The sequence below is a fragment of the Protopterus annectens genome, chromosome 13.part0, assembly GCF_019279795.1.
Source record: "Protopterus annectens isolate FY-2018-M chromosome 13.part0, PAN1.0, whole genome shotgun sequence".
Taxonomy (NCBI): Eukaryota; Metazoa; Chordata; order Ceratodontiformes; family Protopteridae; genus Protopterus; species Protopterus annectens.
The window spans coordinates 953,730,231-953,753,244 of NC_056747.1; the positions used below are offsets into that span (position 1 = coordinate 953,730,231).

Here is a 23,014-nt window from a genome sequence, read left to right on the forward strand (position 1 = left end):
TTCAGCTCCATCGTCATCTGCTCCGATTTCCTCCTTGAGGCCTTCATTGGAGGGATCCGGGCGTCTGGTCTCTCTCGTTGGCTCCGAGGGGGTGAGTGGCATCGGACCCTTGTCCGACCCCATTCTCCCTCTCGGAGCTTCGGCGTTGGTGAGCTCGGCCCCGACATCTGCCTCGGAGCCTTTCCTCTCGGTGAGGCCTGGGGTTCCTATCTCTTCGGAGCGGGAACTTTCTGGTCCCTCTGACGGGGGAGCCTTCGAGGTGATGAGGAGTGTACTAGCCCCTGGGCTTAGTCAACGGACAGTTCCATCAGCTCCTCCCACTACAGTGCCTGCTGACGTCTCTTCCCACTCTCTTGCTCCCAGACCCAGAGATCCAACGCCTCAGGTTTCCCCATTGGGAATATCTTCCTCTTCCGAGGCTTCTCCTGATCCGTCAGGTGAACCCCCGCATAAGAGGACATGTAAGAGGAAACATCTAGACTCCCCTGAGTCTGCTACATCTGATACTGACCTGGATGAGTCGGAGGGATCCCCAAGGTCCTCCTCTGAGGATGTCTCATTCTCAGACATTCTTGAACTCCTTAAGCAGAGGGGGAACTGGCCCTCCCTTAATCCTTCCGAGGACGAGTCAGTATACCTGGAGGCGTTCAGATCTCGACCCTCCACCTCCTGGGTGTCTCCGCCTTTCGACCTTCTTATGGAGGTAGTGGCTCGAAAGGCGTGGATGGCTCCGGATTCGGTGGAACCTATCCCTAGGAGGCCTTCAAAATTCATTACGGCCCCACCAGATAGACAATATTTAACAAAGGGTGTCCCAGTTGATGCCATGGTGGTGGCTGCTGCCACCAAGAAGGAACTAGCTGATCCTTCAGTACCTGTCCATCCTCCTAACAAGGACTCTTGGACTATGGACAGGTACGGCAAGCGGATTTTTTCTTCAGCGACTTTTGCCATGAGATCGCTGAACTACTTAAGCCACTTCACCCGCCTTCAAAGAGATGCTCTTAAAGAGTTGGGAGAAGTTTTACAGGATCCATCAGCTGCTGGGTCTCAGGATAAGATTAGCTCACAGCTAGGAATCCTTAACTCCATTGTTAACTCCTCCATGCGACTCATTTCTTATGCAGCCGATGGAGCGAGTATGGCCGCAGGCACAGGAGTGGCTTTAAGGCGTCAGTCCTGGATGCGGCTTTGTAATTTTGCAGACCCCTTCAAGGCGTCCTTCACAAACTCCCCCTTTGATGGTTCGACCTTGTTCGGACCTCAAGTGAAAGACACTTTGACTAGATGCGAACAAGATGGCAAGACTCTTTCTGCCGTAGGAGTCCGTTTCTCCACCCCTTCAAGACCTTACCCCAAAGGACAGAAGGGAGGGAAAATGTGGTTCCGCAAATCTCAAGGAGTCACGCCTGACGCACAGTCATTTTACCCCCAGAGGCAGAGGGGGGTAACAATAATAGACGCCGCCTTAGGGGCAGAGGGGGTCTGCAGAATCAGGGTAGCAGAGAGCCTCTTTCTGACAAACCCTTCCAGCATCCCTGAGATGTTGCCTGATTGTCCGCCTTCGGAGGCAGTCGGGGGAAAATTATCGCTGTACCCAATAGCCTGGCTTTCCCTTTCTCAAGACAAATGGGTACAGTCGATTATATCCGAGGGTTACAAAATTCCCTTTATTCAAACCCCAATTCAACAAAAGGGAACCCTTCCAGACGTTCCACCCAGTCTAAGGGAACTAGCAGTACTAGAAATATCAAAACTGCTAGTAAAAAGAGCCATCCAACCAGTCCCAGCGGACCAAATAGGATCCGGAATCTACTCAAGGTTCTTTTTAGTTCCAAAAAAGACAGGGGACTGGAGACCAATATTAGATCTGTGCAAACTAAACAAGTTTGTAAGGAAATCAAGATTCAGGATGGTCACGCTTCAGTCCATTCTGCCCTTTCTGGGCAAGGACAATTGGATGTGCTCGATAGATCTTCAGGATGCGTACTATCACATAAAAATTCACAGACGATCCAGAAGATTTCTCCGGCTCACCTGAGACGTCAAGGATTCCAGGTGTTTCCATATCTAGACGACTGGCTCCTCACTGCCACCACCAGGCATCAGCTTCTCCAAGCCAGAGATTACACCATTCACATTTGCAGAGGGCTAGGAATTTCTATAAATTTCAAAAAATCTGCCTTGTCGCCTTGTCAATCTATTAATTTTATAGGCGCAAGATTGGACACCGTACAACTTTCAGCAAAGTTAACAGACCAAAGGATCTTGGACATTCAAAGACACGTCCAGGTGATTCTTCTCAGCAACAAAATTCAGGCCAGATTTGCTCTGAAGGTATTGGGTCTTATGGCGGCTGCCATAACACTTCTTCCCCTTGCCCGCTTTTACATGCGTCTTCTACAATGGATGCTATTCACCCAATGGTCTTTTCAACAACTTCCCATGCGTCATGAGATCATAGTAACTCCAACTTGCAAAAGGCATCTGACTTGGTGGATATCGTCCCCTCAAGTCCATCAAGGCAGACCTTTTGTTTCTCTTGCCCCGGTTGCCACAGTTACATCGGACGCCTCCCTGATCGGGTGGGGGGGGGCATTATCAGGGCAGAATGGTCCATGGCACTTGGCAACCTTTCGAATACCATCTGCACATAAATGTCCTGGAGATGAGAGCAGTGCTTTTAATGTTGCAAGCCCTCAACGACTCTCTTCCCCTGGGAACTATTGCAATCCAAACGGACAATATGTCCGTAGTGTGGTATATAAACAAACAGGGCGGAACCAAGTCCTATCCACTGTGGTCGAGAAGCTCTCAGACTTTGGCAATGGGCAATCTCTTCTCACCGGTTTCTGATAGCAACGCACATCCCCGGGAAATCCAACATCATAGCGGACAGATTGAGCAGAGCTATTCTCATGCCTCTCGAGTGGTCTCTGAAACAATCAGTGATGGAAGAGATTTTTCAGAAGTGGGGCCTTCCTTGCTGCGACCTTTTCGCTACACCTCAAAACAGCAAATGCCCAGACTTCTTCTCTCCCTTCCCCCTTCCAGGCCATCCCCCCAGAGACGCTCTAACCCAAGATTGGCCCCGGGGACTTCTTTATGCTTTTCCCCCTTTTCCGCTGATACCTCAGCTAATTCAGAAAGCAACCGCCTTGAGAGCCAAGTTGATTCTCATTGCTCCTTATTGGCCTCGACAGATATGGTTTCCATTCCTACATCATTATCTCTTGATACAGCCATGGCATCTGAACCCGGTTCCAGATCTTCTGACCCACCAGTCGGGTCAACTGCACCAATCCATACCTTCTCTCAACCTCACTGCTTGGTTGCTCCACTTCCATCCTTAGCCAGGCTTCTATGATTTCTAATCCTGTCCGGGATATCATAGTAGCTTCCCTAAAATCTTCTACCAGAAAGATTTACACTAGTAAATGGCAACGTTTCTCTTTCTGGGCAAAAGCTAGGAACATAGACCCCTATACTGCTCCAATTCATTTGGTATTGGACTTCCTAGCTGAGATTTTTCATTCAGGAGCCTCTTCTTCCACAGTGAAAGTTCAACTGGCAGCCATTTCAAATTTTCATATAGGCCTTTTTTTGGACCACAACATTATGTCACATAAACTTTGCAAGGCATTCCTTCGAGGTATCTTTTTACTGAAACCTCCGATTAGAGACCCCCCACCACAGTGGGATCTAAATTTAATTTTAACATCCTTGATTCTTCCACCTTTCGAACCTGCAGCTGCCTGTTCTTTGAAATTGCTTTCTTGGAAGACACTTTTTCTAGTCGCCATTACTTCTGCCAGGAGAGTATCTGAGCTTCATGCTCTCTCCATTCGTCCTCCCTATTTAATATTCCACAATGATAGGGTATCTCTAAGGACTAATCCGTCTTTCTTACCAAAAGTGGCATCGCAGACGAATCTAAATCAATCCATTGATCTTCCAGTGTTTTTCCCGAATTATTCTGATAGAGCGGAACAAAAGTTACATTGTCTTTATTTTCACCGCCAGCTCAGATATTATCTGGACAAAACTAAAATTTTTAGGAAATCTGATCAACTGTTTCTATCCTATGCAGAGAACAGGAAAGGCCTTCCAGTTTCCAAGGTAACTTTATCTAGATGGCTGTCTTCTGTGATCACTTACATTTATCAGCTCAGAGGCAAAGAGTTGATTTCTAAGCCAAAAGCCCATTCTACCAGAGCTCTAGCTACATCTACAGCTTTTCAAGCTAGACTACCAATAGACACTATTTGTGCAGCAGCCACATGGGCCTCTCCTCATACCTTTGTTTCATATTATAAATTAGACTTGGCCTCCAGAGACAGAGCGAATTTTGGTTCCACCGTTCTCAAGAGTCTGTTCCATTGAGCCACCCAGGATAGAGGTGCTAGGGACGCGGTTCCCATCCAGCAAGAATGAAGGCGAGGTTGACAACTTAACATTTAGAAGTTATGTACCTACCATAATGTTCCATGTTAGTTGTCTTCTCTCGCCTTCTTTCTTGCGTCCCGCCCTCCATCCCCCTAGCCTGGTCAGACCGGGAAGATTATGCATCTTCTATTAAGATGTTATTCCCTTTTTCTAGCTGTTCAACTTCTAGTGTCACTAGATTAGGTTGATCCTTTCTAGAGGGTTATGATGTTATTTAGTATTGTTATTTTTCTTCCTCCTCTTCAGTTGGAAGAAAATATTACTATTTCTTTAGCTACCAAACGAGATCTGGGTAGTCTCCGCCTTGCATCATGGGATATAGGGTTGCCTCGAGCTTGTAAAATTAGCTCTCGAGCTTAGCAAGTGCCAAGTTGGAGCCGAGGATCGGCTCCGAACCCATCCAGCAAGAAAGAAGGCGAGAGAAGACAACTAACATGGAACGTTATGGTAGGTACATAACTTCTAATTTCCAGATGTAAGCACATGCATATAAATAGTGAGCACATGCAGGCAGCAGTGCCATTTTAAGAGAATAGTCAGAGTCTTAACATGTGGATTTCTTTGAGACAGTTATTCAGGCAATAGATAAGGGAAAGGAGGTACACACGGCTTACCTTGTCCTTGCTAAAGCATTTGACACCATTCCCCATTCAGGTATTATTGATAAGCTCACCAGCCTGGGCAGAAACCCTTATGTCAAGATAGATTGCAAACTGGCTCTCAGACAGATCCCATAAAGTAAGAGTAGAGAGATCTATGTCCGAATCCAGACCAGTAACGAGTGGTGTGCCTCAGGGCCCTGTCTTGGGGCTCCTCCTGTTTGGCATATACTTCTCAGAAGTAAAGACAAGCACGAAAGGGCTGTGGCTGACTAAGTTTGCAGACGACTGCAAACTGGGTGCTATAATAGAGTCTCCGGTCGACATGGAGATCCTCCAGAAGGGCCTAAATGAGACTGATGCATGGTGTCAAAGCCATGGTCTCAAGCTAAATGCAAAAACATGCATAGTAATCCCCTTTGGAAAAAACAGAGTACCTGCAAACTACAACATAGGAGGTAATCCCCTGAAATCTGAAGAAGAAATAAGGGATCTAGGGACCCAAGTAGATAGTCAGCTTTCCTTTGATAACCATGTTGCCAAAGTGGTTAGAAAATCCTTCTCTGTGACCCATCTGATCAAGAAAGGGTTCACATCAAGATCTAAGGATGTAATGGTGCCCCTCTACTCTTCTCTCATCAGACCCATTATTGAGTACAATGCACCAATTGGAATGTACCTGGCTAGACATCTCCAGCAGCTGTAGAGACCACAGAGGCACCTAACCAAGAGGATTACTGGCCTCAAACAGTTGCCCTATGCAGCACGATTGAAAAAGCTAAGACTGTTCTCTGTTGCATACCGCTTTCTCAGAGGCGATCTCTGTCTAACGTACAGAGCCATGTCCAACCCAGAATTGTTGAACATGCTCCATCTTAGCAAAACCAGATCTACTTGAGCTACATGCTCTAGGGATGTAAACCTCAACACAGCAATGAATAGAACATGCTGGAGGGATAGATTCCCTTTGCAGAGACTTCCCTTACTATGGAACAGGGTCCCGATCTACATAAGACAGAGCGCCTCACTATCACTCTTCAAGAGGAACCTTGATGAGTGGATGGGTAACAGAAAGTTCACACCGGGGATCACACCAACAGCACTACTAGATAGGGGCCAAGGGTACTAGCTGCTAGTACAAGGGTCTAGGGAACTAGTAAAGGGGCGGTGAATACCGCTAAACGTGGCAGGGCTAATATATGCCTTCGGGCAGATAGCCCAGTACCAACCTATGAACCTGTATGAGTGTGGTAGTCAGTCTGTTTATAAGTTTTTTCAAGTTTAAGTTACAGAGCATCATTCCTGATATGTTTGTGTGAATTAAAGCTGCTTGAACTGAACCCACAACCGCTTGTCTGTTTTATAATGACCAGACGAGTGACAGTAACCAGATCCTCATCTTTCATCACCCCCAACAAGAAAATCCCAGACGTTCCACCCAGTCAAAGGGATCAAGCAGTCATTCAAATTCAAAAACTGCTAGAAAAAAGAGGCATCTAAGTGGTGCCCTAAGACCAGAGAGGATTTGGAATTCACTCAAGGTTCTTTTTAGTTCCAAAGAAAACAGAGGAGTGGAGACCAATTCTGGATCTCAGCAGATTAAACAAGCCAGTTTGATGCTACAAGTTCCGAAGGGTAACAGTGCAGTCCATACTTCCTTTCCTGGAGCAGGGCGATTGGATGTGCTGCATAGCTCTTCAGGATGTGTACTACCATATAAAAATGGACAAATGATCCAGAAGACACCTATGCTTCCAGCTGGGAGCCAGTCATTACCAAATGTTCTTCATGTTTCACTGTTGCAGTCATCACACTTGGGTTATCTGCCTGCAGGTAGCCCTCAGTCGGCCTGAATACCAGAGTCTTGGGATTTCTGTGTCAGATGCTGTCGCCTCTTCCATGACATCAGGTCGTCATGGGTATAAAACATGCAGCCGACGCTATTACATCAGCTTTTCTTACTGCTTGGGAGCCCAAAGCAGAAGCAGTTCACAAGTGCCGGTCGGCCACTTCCTGAAATTTTCGTTTTTTGAGTTTCAAACCTGAAGTCTTCTAAAGCTAAGTACCCCATTGGGGATCCTTTTTTCTTGCTCTAACCAGTGTCAGAAAAAGTTAACATTTGTCTTGCCTGTTGAAAGCAAATACCTCACAGAGGTTTTCATTCTTGCTGCATCTCTTTAGGCCCAGACCACTACGTTCCTTGCTGTAGGTTTTGTGCTTTGTTTAATGCCCACACTGTTTGTCATCTGGCTATCTTTGTCACAAAATTCTTTCACTCTCATTCTCCATATTCCGAAATGGCTTTGATAAGCCATTCCACTACCGATCTTCCAAAAAAATGTAAGGATAAAGACAGAGACAGACCGTATATGTCTAAAACTGCCAACGATGCTTCCATTAAGCTAGTCGCCAGTCCTCTGGTACTCAGTGAGGCGCTTTCGTAGCCCCTGATACCCGCTTCTACAGATTCGCAGGCCTCTGCTGAGATCCATTCGGAATCTGGTATGCCGCGAGATGCTTCTTCGACCATGGAACCTACAGATGTCTCTACCTTGGATGGGTCCAGAGCCGCTGTGCAGGCACCGGCTTCTGAGGGTGTATTCCAACTTTCTGATGTTTGCATTAAACTGAATGATTCATTTTTTACTAAAACTACCGAGTTTCTGAGGCCCAGAGTTCGCACTACTCCTAGAAAACCAACTACCAAAGTGCATGTTCAAGCCCCCTTGCCACAGAAACAAATGCTTAGAATGTCTGAAGACCTTATAACTTTAATTAGGGGAAGCCAGCCTTCCCCCTCTAAAAGACAAAGAATTGCTTTTCCTTCTGATTCTACAGAACATGAGTCTGATGACTCTGATCCGTCTGATTACCAGGACATTCTCTTATCTGCCTATGAGGATTCAGATGCAGAGGATTCCATTCCCTCTGCCTCCCCTCCAAAAGACTTTTCTTTTGGTGAAACCTTGCATACTTTAAGAGAGCATTTCCACTGGGAACGCCAGGACTACCCTCAGTCCAAAAAGACACTCAGAGAATTTTTAGACTTGCCTCAGCACAGGCCTCTAGCTATACCCCGTGTCCTGGACATTGTAGATGATGTTTTAATGGAATCTAGTCTTACTCCTGATACTTTACCACCAGCTCCTAGAAAGCCTGACATGTACTCCAGAGTACCTGACTCTCACAAATTTCTCTTTAAAAATCCCACTGCAGATCCAGAGACTATTTCCCAGGGAACTAAAGGCATTAAGGTCACTACAGCCAAAACCTCTATCCCTTTGGACAGGGATTCTAGAGCTTTAGACAGATGGTGTAAGAAGGTGTATACCTCTGCAACTGTTACCATCAAGGCTTTGAATTGCCAGTTTCACATGTTGAAGTGCCAGCAGCATATTATGGAACTTATTGAACAAAAAATGTTGTTGCTTCCAGATTGTACAGAAAATAAAGATTTACAAAAGTTATTGCATTCTGCAAACCAAGTTAGTAAACATACTTTGCAGTGTGGTTTTGATGCCTTAGAAGCATCTTGCAGGGCTGCTGTCACCGGGTCTGTACTGAGAAGGCATACTTGGCTGAAGGAGCAAATCTTTCCAGAACATGTCAAAGCAAAATTACTAGATGCGCCATTAAACCAGGAAAGTTTGTTTGGCAGAAAAGCAGAAGATGTTCTTAAAAAGATGGTGGAAAAAGCTAAAGCTATGCAAACTGATTTCTTACAGGTGCAGTGACCTAGATTCAGTAGGCATTGGCCTTCTAAAAACTGGTCCTTTCCAGTCCCTCCCAAGCATTCTCAGTCCAAATCCAGGGGCAACAGGCCACCAAGACTACAGTCTCGGGGTATGCAGAGATCTAAGCAATGGAGTGCTCCCTCCTCTAAATCAGGGAGTGGTAAGCCACCCTCTTATAGAAAAAGTTCACAATGACTTGTCTATCTTGTTTCCCAGCAAGGCCCAAGTACTTGCACCCCTAGGAGAAAAACTCGCCCTGCCTGCAAAAAACTGGATGTCCATCACCCAGGACCGATGGATCCTAAACATTGTATCCCAGAGATACAGATTCCACTTCCACTCACTGCCACCCTCAAGCGGGTTGCCAGACCTTCCTCTAAACCAGTAGGCAGAGGCTCAAAAGCAAGTACTTTCTCTTCTCAGTATCAGGGCTATTCAACCTATGCCAATAGAGCAAAGGGGACAGGGTTTCTACTCCAGACTGTTTCTGGTGCCCAGAAAAGAGGGCTATTGGTGCCCTATCCTAGATCTGTCGATTCTCAAAACCTTCTTGGTGGTCCCAAAATTCAAAATGCTGACTCTGCACCAGCTTCTTCCTATGCTATCCAAGGACGCCTGGCTAGTCACCCTAGACTTAAAAGAAGCTTATCTGCACATCCCCATAAGGGAATCTTGCATGAAATATCTATGTTTCAGGGCAGGCTGTATGCACTATCAGTTCTCTGCACTTCTCTTTGGCTTATCTGCTGTTCCCGGGGTATTCACAAAGTGTCTGGCTCTAGCTGTTGCATACTGCAGACAGAGAAATATTCAAATTTACCCATACTTGGATGATTGCCTGATTCAGGCGGACAGTCAGGAATTGCTACTTCAGCACCTGTCATTTGTAAAGAGACTTCTAACTTCTCTGGGGTACACCATCAACGAAAGGAAAGCACAACTGGTGCCCAGCCAAAAGATTGTATTCCTGGGAGCAAGCTTGAACACAACTTCTCAGATGGCATTCCTAACACCAGAAAAACAGGTTTATTCGACAAACTACTTCAAACTAATGGCCACCAAAACTCAGCTATGTGAGCTATGTGCAAGAAAAATTCTGCAAGCCCTAGGGTTCATGGCCTCATGCATTCTTCTAATTCCATATGCAAAACTGCATATGAGGAAACGTCAGTGGTACTTAAAAAGTCTCTGGTGTCAACATTCTCAAGACCTGGAAACACTTGATTCCTATCATTCCTTGTCTAAGGGCAGAGTTCCTTCAGTGGGCAGAGGCATGCAACCACAACAAGGGACTTCCTTTCACTCAACCTCTCGCCACCCAAACCCTGATAACAGACGCATCAGACTATGTGCGGGGGGCTCACATCAGACTATGTGCGGGGGTCTCACATGGCAGGCAAATGCATTCAAGGCAAGTGGAGCCCAGGACAAATTTCCCTGCATATCAATCAAAAAGAAATGTTAGCTATACAGAATGCTCTGACAGCCTTCAAATACCTTATCCTTCCAGGACAACTCCAGATAAAGACAGACAACACCACAGTTATGTGGTACATAAACAAGCCGGAGGGAACTCATTCCTACCCACTCTGCAGGTTAGCCATGGCCCTGTGGAACACAACCTTGAGCAACCAAGTGCACCTGCAAGCTCAATTCCTGCCAGGCAAACATAATTCACTGGCAGACGACTTAAGCAGAAGTCTGCTAGACCTACACAAGTGAAAGCTGGACCCCAACTCATTCAGACTTCTAATCCACAGGTGGGGGACTCCAGAGGGGGACCTCTTTGCCTTCCCCCTAAACCATCAAGTGAGCAAATTTTGCACCAGAAATCCTCACAGCCAAGCGTGGAAAGTGAATGGCCCTATTCTTTACATGGGAAAACCTCTCAATTTATGCCTTTCCCCCTCTGCCCCTCCTCTCAAAAGTACTACTCAAGATCAAACGGGACAGGCCAAGGACAATCCTTATTGCCCCAGACTAACCCTACCAGCACTGGTACCCACTCCTACGCAGTCTGACAGCAGTGCCACCCTGGCATCTACATCAGACCCCCTCCCTGCTGTCCAAGCAGAAGGGACAGATTTTGCATCCACAGCTGAAAACCCTGAAGCTTGCACCGTGGCTTATTCCCTCAATACACCACCAGCAACCCTCAGCAAACAGGTGATGGATGTCATCCTTGAGGCCAGAAGGTCTAGTACTAGGAAATCCTATTCAGAAAAGTGGAAAGGATATTGTTCTTGGAGCCAGTCTCAAGGAAAGGACACAGCTGTGCCCACCTTACCTCAAATCCTGGATTACCTAGCAGAGCTACTCCACAAAGGCCTATCCTTCCCATCTATTAAAATTCATGCCTCTGCCATCTCAGCTTATTACAATAGTGAGTCACCTCTATTTTCACACCCTCTCATCAAACAGTTCCTGAGAGGAGCTAATAATTTAAGGCCTCCGAGGAGAGCTCCCACCCCTGCCAGGGACATTAACTTTGTACTAGAGAAGCTCACACTTCCCCCTTTTGAGCCTGCTGCTGCAGAAAAGTTAAAATTCCTCTCTTGGAAAACAGCCTTACTTCTAGCCATCATGTCAGCAAGAAGAGTGTCCGAGTTGCAGGCACTAATGGCTGTGGAACCCTTCATTAGTTTCCATGCAGACAAGGTTTCCCTCAGGACTAACGCATCATTTATGCCCAAGGTGGTATCCAGTGTGGCATTAAACCAATCCATCCATTTACCAACCTTTTTCCCTAATCCTCAGAATAAAGAGGAAAGGATTCTGCACTCAATGGATGTGCACAGACAGCTCAGGTTCTACCTTAACAGAACTAAACCTTTCAGAAAATCTGACCAGCTGCTAGTCAGCTTTGCTACAGGGGCAGAGGGCAAGGCCATTTCAAAGCAAACCATTTCCAAATGGATAGCACACTGCATCTATTTCTGATACAAACACCATGGAAAACCTGTCCCACAGGAGATCAGAACTCATTCCACTAGGGCTACCTCACCCTCTACAGCATTTCTCGAGGAGTCCCTACTAGTGATATCCTGGAAGCTGTAACCGGGAGTTCTGTACACACCTTTACCAAGCATTACCATTTACCTATTTTTTTTTCTAAATCCAGAGCTGGATTTGCCACAGCAGTCTTACATAGCCTGATAGCCAGCCCCAATAATTCTTGACTGCCTCCACCCTTCCTCAGCTTTGGGAATCAGCCCAAGTGTGATGACTGCAACAGTGAAACACGAAGAACATAGTACAGTTGTGTACACTTACCATAAATGTAGATGTTAGAGTGTATTCACTGTTGCAGTCCTGGTTACCTTCCCTCCAGCCCCCTGACTTTTCTATTCTTTCTACCTATCCTCTTTTTTTGGCCATATCTTATGGCAATGGTATTTACTTTTTACTGGAGGTGTTCCACACCATGTAATTGCTTCCTATTTTGGGGGCTTCTGACATCTGGGGCAAGAAAAACTGATGTAATGGTGTCTGCTCCATGTTTTATACCCTTGACGACCTGACGTCATGGAAGAGGCAAAAGCATCCAATGCAGTAATCCCAAGACTCTGGTATTCAGGCCAACTGAGAGCTACCTGTGGGCAGATAACCCAAGTGTGATAACTGCAACAGTGAATACACTCAAACATCTACATTTATGGTAAGTTTACACAACTGTACTTTCAGAGCACTGCCCTTTGGCTTTACTACCACCCCCAAAGTGTTCATCAAATTCATGGCAGTGGTTGTGGCTCACCTGAAACAACAAGGATTCTGTGTGTTTTGTTATATAGACCACTGGCTCATGTCCACCCTAACCAGGCATCTACTTATACGTGCAACAGAATCTGTTCTTCAAATCTGTGCAGAACTAGGTATAACCTTAAATTGTCAAAAATCACATCTGGACCCTTCTCAAACACTGAAGTTCATAGGAGCATTACCAGATACTGCTCAGATGATTGTGAAACCTCCACCCTCCAGAGTGTTTGACAGTCAGACGACAAACACACAGATTACTTCAAAACAAGAAGGTAGCTGCTTGTCATGTTCAACAGGCTTTAGGATCAATGGGCTTTAGCTATAGTTTTAGTTCCATTAGCCAGACTCCACATGTGAATACTTAGAAGGCTTCTAGCTGCCCAGTGGTCAGTTGTCCACCAACCGATGTCTTGCCAAATTCTCATAACAGACACATGCAAAAGAACCCTTTCATGGTGGATTCATTCAGCACAGATGACACAAGGTCGACCCTTTTCTCCCACTCAGCCACAGGCCACGGTGACCACAGATGCTTCCCAGATTGGGGGGGGCATTGTCTGGGAAGACCATTCAGGGCACCTGGTCTGCAGACGAGGCACGTCTGCACATAAACATCCTAGAGATGAGGACAGTACTTCTAGTGTTGCAGGCATTTCAGTCTGCCCTTCCTGTGGGAAAAGTGACGATTCAGTCACACATGTCTGTGGTCTGGTACGTAAACAGGCAAGGAGGAACCAGATCATACCCCCATGTCGAGAAGCGCTCAGTGTGTGGCAGTGGCCAATCTCATCCAACTGCTTTCTTGTAGCAACACACATTCCAGGAACATCCAACATGATAGCGGACAAATTGAGCAGATCCATTCTCATTTCTCACAAGTGGTCCCTCAACCAGACAGCAGCGGAAGACATTTTCCACTGATGGGCCAACCTTGCTGCAACCTTTTTGCATCTCACCTAAATAACAAATCCAGCAGCTACTTTGCCCTAATCTTCCCCACCCCCACTGGGGAAATCTCTGAGGGATGCTCTTATACACAGTTGGCCTCCCAGTCTTTTGTACACCTTTCGTCCCATTCCCTTGATTCCCAAATTCCTTCAGAAAGTAAACAGGTTAAAGAGAACAGTAATCCTCATTGCCCTATTTTGGCCTTGACAAGTCTAGTTTCCCTTCCTCTGGCCTCATTTATAGAAAGAACCCTGGATTTTGGAACCTGTTCCAGACCTTTTGTCACATCTGACAGGAATGATTCATCTCAACTTTCACAACCTCAAACTGACTGCTTGGTTTCTCCAGTTGCATTGATTGCCAGACAACCGATGCTTTCCTCACCGGTCCGCCATATTTTGATATCTTCCCATAAGTCATCCACTGAAACACTTTATAGGAGTAAATGGAAGAGGTTTGTAATTTGGACTCATCAGCATAATGTAGATCCCATCACAGCACCTGTTCACTCTGTTCTAGAATTTTTAGCTCACCTTTTTAATAACGGAGCAGCTGCCTCTACAATTAAGATAGAATTAGCAACTATCTCAGATTTTTACATTGGGAAAGATAACTTGTCTGTCATTTCCCACAAGCTTTGCAAAGCCTTTTTAAAAGGGACCTTATTGTCAAGGCCTCCTCTCAAAGATCCCTCTCCCCCATGGGACATAAACTTAGTGCTATGTCTTATTGTTCAACCACCGTTTGAACCTGCAGTGACTTGTGATGTAAAATTTCTGTCTTAGAAAACATTCTTTCCAGTGGGTATTATATCTGTAAGACGGATATCAGAAATGCAGGCACTGTCCTCCCAGTCCCTGTATCTGATTTTTCATAAAGACAGAGTCTCTTTGTGTACCAAGCACTCCTTTCTGCCCAAAGTTGTTTCACAGACTAATATTAATCAGACCATACATTTGCCTGTTTTCTTCCCTAACTTCAGCAACAAAGGCAAATATGTTCTACATTTGTTATATGTTCATAGACAGTTATGTTTCTGTTTGCATAGGACTAAAGAGTTTCGGAAAGCATGTCATTTGTTTATTGCTTTTGCTGGCCCTAGGAAAGGCCTACCAGTATCCAAAGTTACCCTAGCAAAATGGCTTTCTGATTGCATTTCTTTTGTTTACACCACAAAAGGTATACACCCTTCCAAACCTATTAGAGCTCACTCAACTAGTGCCATGGCCACTTCAGCAGTTTTCCAATCTAATACCTCCATGGATAAAGTTTGTGCAGTGGCCACATGGGCCAATCATCATACCTTTATCACTCATTGCAAGTTGGATTTGGTCTTCAGGAGAAGAGCCTCTTTTTGTTCGATGGTTCTGAGAAACCTCCTCCTATAAGTCTGCCCGGAGTAAAGGTAGCTGAGGAATCTGTCCCATATGCAAGGACAAGATGAAAAATTGACAATATCAGATTAAGAAGTTGTGTTCCATCTGCATTTGTCAATTTTTTTCATCTCTCCTCTCATTCCCTCCCTCCAAACCCCCCCTGCATTTGTTTTTCTAGTTGGATAGGAAGCATAATTCAGGAAAAAAGAGAAATCCGTAGTATCCCTCGAAGTCTGAGAAAAAAACAGTATGCAACCTGTACTGGGTCCAAAACAAACCAAGAAGAAACTTCACAGTGTGGAGGGTGTGATGTTCACTTCCTAAATTATGATGTTCATCGTGTTACACTGCTGCAGTCATTACACTTGGGTTATCCTGCCGTCAGGCGGTCCCACAGTCAGCCAGAGTTCCAAAGTCTTGGTCCGGCGTCGGTTGCTGTCGCTTCTTCCCTGACATCAGTGCGCCAGGGGTATATAAGATGCATCCGACGCCATTTTCTTCAGTCTTTCTTGCAGCACGGTGCCCGAAGCAGAAGCATTTCGCAAGTGCCGGTCGGCCGACTCCTGAGATTTTCGAAGTCGAATTTCAGATCCAAAGTCTTCAATAAAGCTAAGTACCCCGTTGGGGAAACTTTTTTCTTGCCTCAGACCGATGTCAGAAAAAGTTAATAATTGTATTTCTTGTGGGAAGCAAATACCTCATAAGGACTTCCACTCTTACTGTATTCCATGCCTAGGCCCTGATCACGACGTCACCAGTTGTCGGTTTTGTGCTAGATTTAACAAATGCACTATAAAACAATGTTTTGATTTTGCTTTGCACTACTTGGGCCAAAGGTTCAGTTATACTATGCCGTCGGATCAACCGACGACCGCAATTCCGAAAAAAACGCAAAGACGAGGATAAAGACAGGCATCTGAGGTCCAAAACTGACAACGAAACCTCTTCTAGGCCAGTCGCCGTTTCTCAGTGAGGCACTTTCGCAGCCCCTGATACCCGCTACCTCAGAGCCACAGGCCGCCTCTGACTCCCACGAGGAGACAACTAGGCCTCTGGAAACTCAAGGTATTGGGCCTACGGAAACTAATCCCTCAGATGGGTCCGGAGCTGCTGAGCAGGCATCGGCTTCTGAGGGTGTTTTCAGACCTTCACAACTTACCATTAAAGCAACAGCCAAGACAAAAACACCATTAAAGGCAAAGAAGCAAGTACAGCATTCTCCTGGACAGTCCTCCGTGCCTAAGAAACAGATGCTTAAAATGGCCAAAGACCTCATTACTCTAATCAGGGGTTCCCATCCCCCTCCTGAGAAAAGGCCTAGGCAGGATACAGACTATGATTCCTCTGATCAGGTTTCCATTTCCTCTGATTCCTCTTCAGACCAGGGATACTCTCTACCTCTCTATGAGGACTCTGATGCTGAAGAATCTATCCCTTCAGCCCCTCCTCCTGAGGATTATTCTTTTGGGGAAACTTTACATACCATGAGGGAGCATTTCCATTGGGAAAGTCAGGATTATTCAGAATCCAAGAAAAGGCTCAGGGATTTCTTTTTATTGCCTCAGCACAGGCCCCTGGCTATTCCACCTGTGCTAGATATTGTGGATGATGTGTTCTCTGAATCCAGCTTATCTCCTTGAATCTTTGCCCCCTGCACCAGCCAAGCCAGATAGGTATTATAGAGTCCCTGACTCTCACAAGTTTCTTTATAAAAACCCTGCTGCTGATCCAGAAACTATTACCCAGGGTCCTAAAGGGGTTAAGGCTTCCATTGCAAAAAATCCATTACCCTCTGACAGAGATTCTAGAGCATTGGATAGATGGGGGAGGAAAGTTTACACTTCTGCAACTTTAGCAGTAAGGGCTTTAAATTGTCAGTTTCACATGCTTAAGTACCAACAATATTTAATGGCTCAGTTAAAACAGAAAATGCTTGCAAGCTCAGAAGCTCCTGACTGTAAAGAAATGCAGGATTTATTGCATGCAGTTGAACAGGTGGGAAAACATACTCTGCAATGTGGTTTTGATTCTTTAGAGGCCTCTTGTAGAGCCGCAGTTACAGGTTCTATGATTCGAAGACATGCTTGGTTAAAAGAACAGAGTTTACTTGATCATGTTAAGGCAAAATTATTGGATGCTCCTTTACAGCATGATACCTTGTTTGGTGTTGAGGCAGAAGAGGTGTTAAAGAAAATGGAGGATAAAGCTAAATCTATGCAAACAATCAAAGATTTCTTACAGGTACAGCCACCTCGATTTAGCAGAAATTGGCCAACAAAGACTTGGTCCTTTCCAGTGTCAGACAGGCCACAGAGAGGCAGCTACAGACGCCCAAGAGGCAGATCTCAGCCCCATGGCTCTAACAGACAATGACAGTGGGGCACCTCAACTTCAAAAGGAGGTGAGGACAAGTCTCAACCTTACAGGAAACAGTCCCAATGACTTCCCCCTTCGTACGCCAAGCACTTCCCCTTTGGCAGCCCCCTTAGGGTTAAAGCTAGCACTTTTTTCTCAAAACTGGCAAACAGTCGCCCAAGACAAATGGGTTCTGAATATTGTGTCTCAAGGTTACAGGTTCCACTTTCACACTTTACCAAGGCTAAAAGGAATGCCAGACCTGCCACAAAATCAATGTGCAGAGGCACAAAAACAGATTTCAGCCCTCATGGACATGAGAGCTATTCAAAAAGTACCACAACAGGAACAAGGACAAGGATTTTACTCAAGACTCTTCCTGGTCCCCAGAAAGAACAAGGCCTGGAGACCCATACTAGACCTTTCAACTCTAAATACTTACCTGGATATTCCGAAATTCAAAATGTTGACACTACAGCAGGTTCTTCCCATGCTGGGCAAGAAGGCTCGGCTTGTTACTCTGGACCTCAAAGAGGAATACCTGCATGTCCCTATCCGACAAAATTACAGAAGATACTTCAGATTCAAAGCTGGTACAATGCACTACCAATTCTCTGCACTGCCCTTTGGCTTATCTACTGCGCCCAGGGTCTTCACAAAGTGCCTGGCACCAGTAATTGCATTTTGCAGACAAAAAGGAATTCAAATATATCCATACCTGGATGACTGCCTCATTCAAGCAGAGACAAAGGACATTCTTCTAAAGCATCTGGCGTTTGTAAAAAGGTTGCTAATTTCTCTAGGGTACACAGTAAACAAAAAGAAGTCAAAACTAGTGCCCTCACAACAGATTATATTCCTGGGTGCCAGCTTAAATACAACGGCCCAGATGGCTTATCTCATGCCAGACAAACAAATTCAACTAACTCAATATTTTCAATTACTGGCAAAAAGTCCCATCTCCCTGCAAGAAAAATTTTGCAGGCCCTGGGATTCATGGCATCCTGCATACTACTAATACCATATGCCAGACTGCATATGAGGAAATTACAATGGTACCTAAAAAGTGTTTGGACTCAACACTCTCACAGTTTAGAAGCAGTAATACCAATGAGTCCATGCCTACAACAGGAGTTTTGATAGTGGGCACAGGCATGTCACCTAAACAAGGGTCAGCCTTTTACTCTACCCACAGCCAGGCAGACTCTAACAACAGATGCTTCGGATTATGCCTGGGGAGCACACATGGCAGGAAAATGCATTCAGGGCAAGTGGACCACAGACCAAATGCATCTTCACATCAGTCAAAAAGAGATGTTGGCTGTTCAAAATTCTCTAACAGCTTTCAAGGACCTTCTGCATCCATGACAATTATTATTAAAGACAGACAACACCACAGTAATGTGGTACATAAACAAGCAAGGGGGCAGTCATTCTTATCCCCTATGCAGGCAAGCCATGACCTTGTGGAACACAGGTCTAACGTATCAAGTTCATCTGCAAGCACAGTTCCTGCCAGGAAAGAAAAATACTCTGGAAGACGATCTAAGCAGAAATATCATGGACCCTCACGAATGGAAATTGAATCCATAAATCTTCAGCATGGTAACGCAAAAATGGGGATGCCCAGACATAGATCTTTTTGCCTCCCCACTGAATTGCCAACTACAAAAATTCTGCACAAGGACTTATCACACACAAGCATGGAAAGTGGATGCTTTCTCGTTCAGCTGGAAAAACCTAAAAGTTTATGCCTTCCCACCACTGCCTATCCTTTCAAAGGTACTCCTAAAAGCCAGACAAGAAAAAACACAGATGATCCTGATTGCTCCAGAATGGCCACACCAGCACTGGTACCCAATCTTAAAGAACTTAACTCAAGACCCACCATGGATTTTGCCTCAAATTCCACACCTTCTCAACAAAACAGTCAGATCCTGCATGGTCAGCTCAAAACCCTAAACCTGGCTGCATGGCAGAGTCATTAGTCAAACAGGCAACGCCTCTCTCTAAAGCTGTTATGGATGTCATTTTGGAGGCCAGGAGGCCTAGCACCAGGAAAGCTTACTCAGGAAAAATGGAAGAGATTCTGCACCTGGAATCAGGCTCAAAACCTTGACCCTCTTGTCCCAAACATTCCTCAACTGAGATGCTGGACAAAGGCCTATCCTTCTTATCAATTAAGATCCACGCTTCTGCCATTTCAGCACATTACAACACAGATCCTCCTTTATTCTGTCATCCCTTGCTAAAGCAGTACCTCAGAGGGGCTAAAAACATAAGACCGCCCCGGAGAGCACCAACACCAACTTGGGACCTCAATTTCGTTTTGGAAAAACTGACCCTGCCACCTTTTGAGCCAGCCAATACAGCCGATCTAAAATTTTTATCATGGAAAACAGCTCTTCTCCTGGCAGTAACTTCAGCACGAAGAGTCTCAGAGCTACAGGCATTAATGGCAGTGGAACCTTTTATAATTTTTCATCAGGACAGGGTTTCTTTAAGGACAAACCCTACCTTTATGCCAAAGGTGGTATCTAGTGTGGCTCTTAACCAAACCATCCAATTGCCAACTTTTTATCCAAACCCCCAGAATAAAGGGGAGAAACTTCTGCATTCTTTGGACATACACAGGCAGCTACGCTTCTACTTGGACAAAACGAAAGCTTTCAAGAAAACTGAGCAACTGTTTGTAGCATATGCTGCAGGATCACAGGGCAAGGCTATCTCAAAGCAGACTATTCTCCAAATGGATAGGACACTGTATCCGTTACTGCTACACACAGCATGGAAAATCAGTCCCTAATAACATTAGGCCACATTCCACCAGGGAAACAGCCACTTCAACAGCCTTTCTCAGAGGAGTACCTACCAAGGAAATTTTGGAGGCTGCAACTTGGAGTTCAGTGCACACCTTTACCAAGCATTACCACTTGCCTCTTTACTATAAATCCAGAGCAGGATTTGCCATTACAGTTCTGCAGGGCCTCATAGCCAATCCTAACTCTTTATAGACCAGCCACCCATCCTTAGCTTTGGGATTCTACCCAAGTGTAATGACTGCAGTAGTGTAACACAATGAACATAGTACAGTTTTGTACCTACCATAAATGTAGATGTTCGAGTGTTCACATTGCTGCAGTCCAGGTTACCCCCCCTCCATCCCCTCTGTCCTAGCTGGACTTATCTATACCTTTCTATCCTATACAGCCTTTGTGGTGTATTTGCTTGTAACTGAATGTATTGTTTTTATTATATATATATATATATATATATATATATATGTATATATATATTTTATTACCAGTATGTATTGCCTACCTACTTGGGGGCACCTGACATCTGGGGCAAGAAAAACTGAAGAAAATGGCGTCGGATGCATCTTATATACCTCTGGCGCACTGACGTCAGGGAAGAAGCGACAGCAACCGACGCCGGACCAACTTTGGAACTCTGACTGACTGCGGGACCACCTGATGGCAGGATAACCCAAGTGTAATGACTGCAGCAGTGTGAACACTCGAACATCTACATTTATGGTAGGTACAAAACTGTACTTTATGCACTTCGAACTGTAAAATATAACTATAAAATACGTGCTCCAAAATAATCAAATAGAAATTAGTAGGTAGTCCACAGTTGAGTTAAAAATGGAATGTCTTTTATTGAAACACACAAACAAGTGATCCTAGTTGAGTATAATGAAAAGCATCAAAAGCATTCCTTATATATATAATCAGGTTGTTTGGAGCAAGGGAGTGGTTATAGAGGGTGGTTCGGTTAAAAACAATAAAAGCATTACAATCATTCCTTTAACCAAGTCACCCTTCCCCTGTAACACCATAGTGTAATCAGAGACTCCGCTAACTAAAACTGAATCTAGAAAGCTAGAGACAAATTAATAGTCTTATTTGTATAGGCTAACCAACTAATCAAAACTTTATTAATTAAGAAACCAAAATTTCCAACTTAGCAATTATTATGTTTTTTCATCGTGCTTAGGTTTTCAGTTGTACATCTATATACACGTTCATTCATATTATGTTTGTTTTTGACACACAAACCTGATGGAGTATTGATTTGATACAAAAGCAATCTTTGTTAAAAGTTGTATTTTTATTGATATTTATTCTAGTAGATGTCTATTGGTAGATCTGTTTGTTAGCCATTTGTTTAGTTAGTTTGGTTTCTAAATTAATAAAGTTCCTTTATGGGGATAACCCTTGCAAACAAGATCTGAGGTAACAGGGAGAGATGCATTGTGGGTAAGGGGAGGTATCCAGGAGTTTGCTTACCACAAGCTTAGTAACGACCAAATCAGATCCGAAGGATCGGGTGAACCCATATGTGAGGAGAGATGAAAAAATCAACAATACAGATAGAACGTTATGGTGAATACATAACTTCTTTTTTCTCTAGCTATTGCTTAATTTATGTTCATTTTTTCACGTTATACTTTGTGGTTGTGGTCAGTTTTCAGTGTGGTTATTTCTAAAACTTGTCTGTAACAAGGAATTCAGCCAGGTCAGGGTATCTTAACTTACATGTTTATGTACAAACTGCAGTGATACTTTTGAAGACAGACTGTTTCTGGTGTGTAAGTTAATCATTCTATTCATATACATTCTTTCCCTTGCTTACTTGTGAGTGTAATAGCTATGGCACTACAGCTTTGTCTGGCTTTGAAATTTTTTTTCTGACTTTCGCTTCTAGACTTGGCATATCTGTTCCTTACTCAGAATTTTTGGGTAGTAACAGCACTTTAATCTGGGATTGCTCATTGATAAGAGAGGTCATCTGGTGTAGGGAAATACAGTCTTGAAATTGGACAGTCCCTTTGTTTGCATAATATATGGTAGTCACTAATGTTTGTGATAAACCTGAAATGCTTGTAAATGGATGTATCCAGTTTAGATAGATCTACATGATTACAGGGGGGCTACATTCCGTATTCTGTTGTTGCTCTATGATTGAGGTAAGCATACTGATACAAATAGTTATTGAAGGTTTACATTTTTTTTTCTGCCCGCAGATTCGCTTTCTTTTGACATGGAATTAGCCTCTGATTGTGCTGCCTCACCAATGTGAAACTCTGGATCACAAATCTGAGCATCATATCACAGTATACTTTGCAACAGCATCTCCTCAGTATTGTAGATCTAAATTCTAAGCATTTTTCCTGAGTGGTGGTTTATTCTGTTTACTGTGCTGTGTACACCTTTTATAGTGCCTTTTCATCTAAGGACTCTCAAGACATTTTAAAGGACATTAAAATAGTGACATTGATTCCTGAGGTAGTCCAGTCATATATAACATGAATGTCTTTTTTTTAATATTGAGTTCCTTTTTCCTGGTTGATTGTAAGGCCTTTACCTAAGACTGCTTTTTTGCACAAGCAACTTTTTATTTCCAGATGGTTAAAACTACATTTGTGAATTAGATTTATGTATTATTCATATTTGTGGCATATGACTTGTATCTTTCTGATGAAAATGGAAACCTCTAATGTCTCTAAATACACTCATCTACATCCACTGCTAGCTGTCATTTATTTCTGTAATTTTATAGTTTAGTGCTTTTCACAATGCCGTTCAGCACTGAAATATTTAACCTGCTGAAATGTGAGGAAACATGTCTGACTTCATTCAGCAGACATATGAAGAAAGAGTTATTGATCACTGCATTTTTACAGGTGCTATTAAGTATATGAAATGAATAGAAATGCATCTGGAGAGTTTCTTCACGGGCCTTTGCTGAAAATTGGCTTTGTTCCAAGTCGGACTTTCCCACTTAATAA

At 44.3% G+C, this 23,014-nt stretch overlaps 1 protein-coding gene across 5 annotated transcripts in view; it reads left to right on the forward strand.

The window, feature by feature from the left end:
- STAT3 (signal transducer and activator of transcription 3) overlaps positions 1-22,751 on the forward strand; it is a 1,961,792-nt gene extending 1,939,041 nt beyond the window's left edge. For all 5 annotated transcript variants that reach the window (XM_044054713.1, XM_044054714.1, XM_044054715.1 and 2 more), the window contains one exon: positions 22,250-22,751. In XM_044054713.1, coding sequence (XP_043910648.1) covers positions 22,250-22,305 — 56 coding nt within the window. In that variant the 3' untranslated portion in view covers positions 22,306-22,751. The remainder of the gene's footprint in view (positions 1-22,249) is intronic.
- Positions 22,752-23,014: the final 263 nt, after the last annotated feature.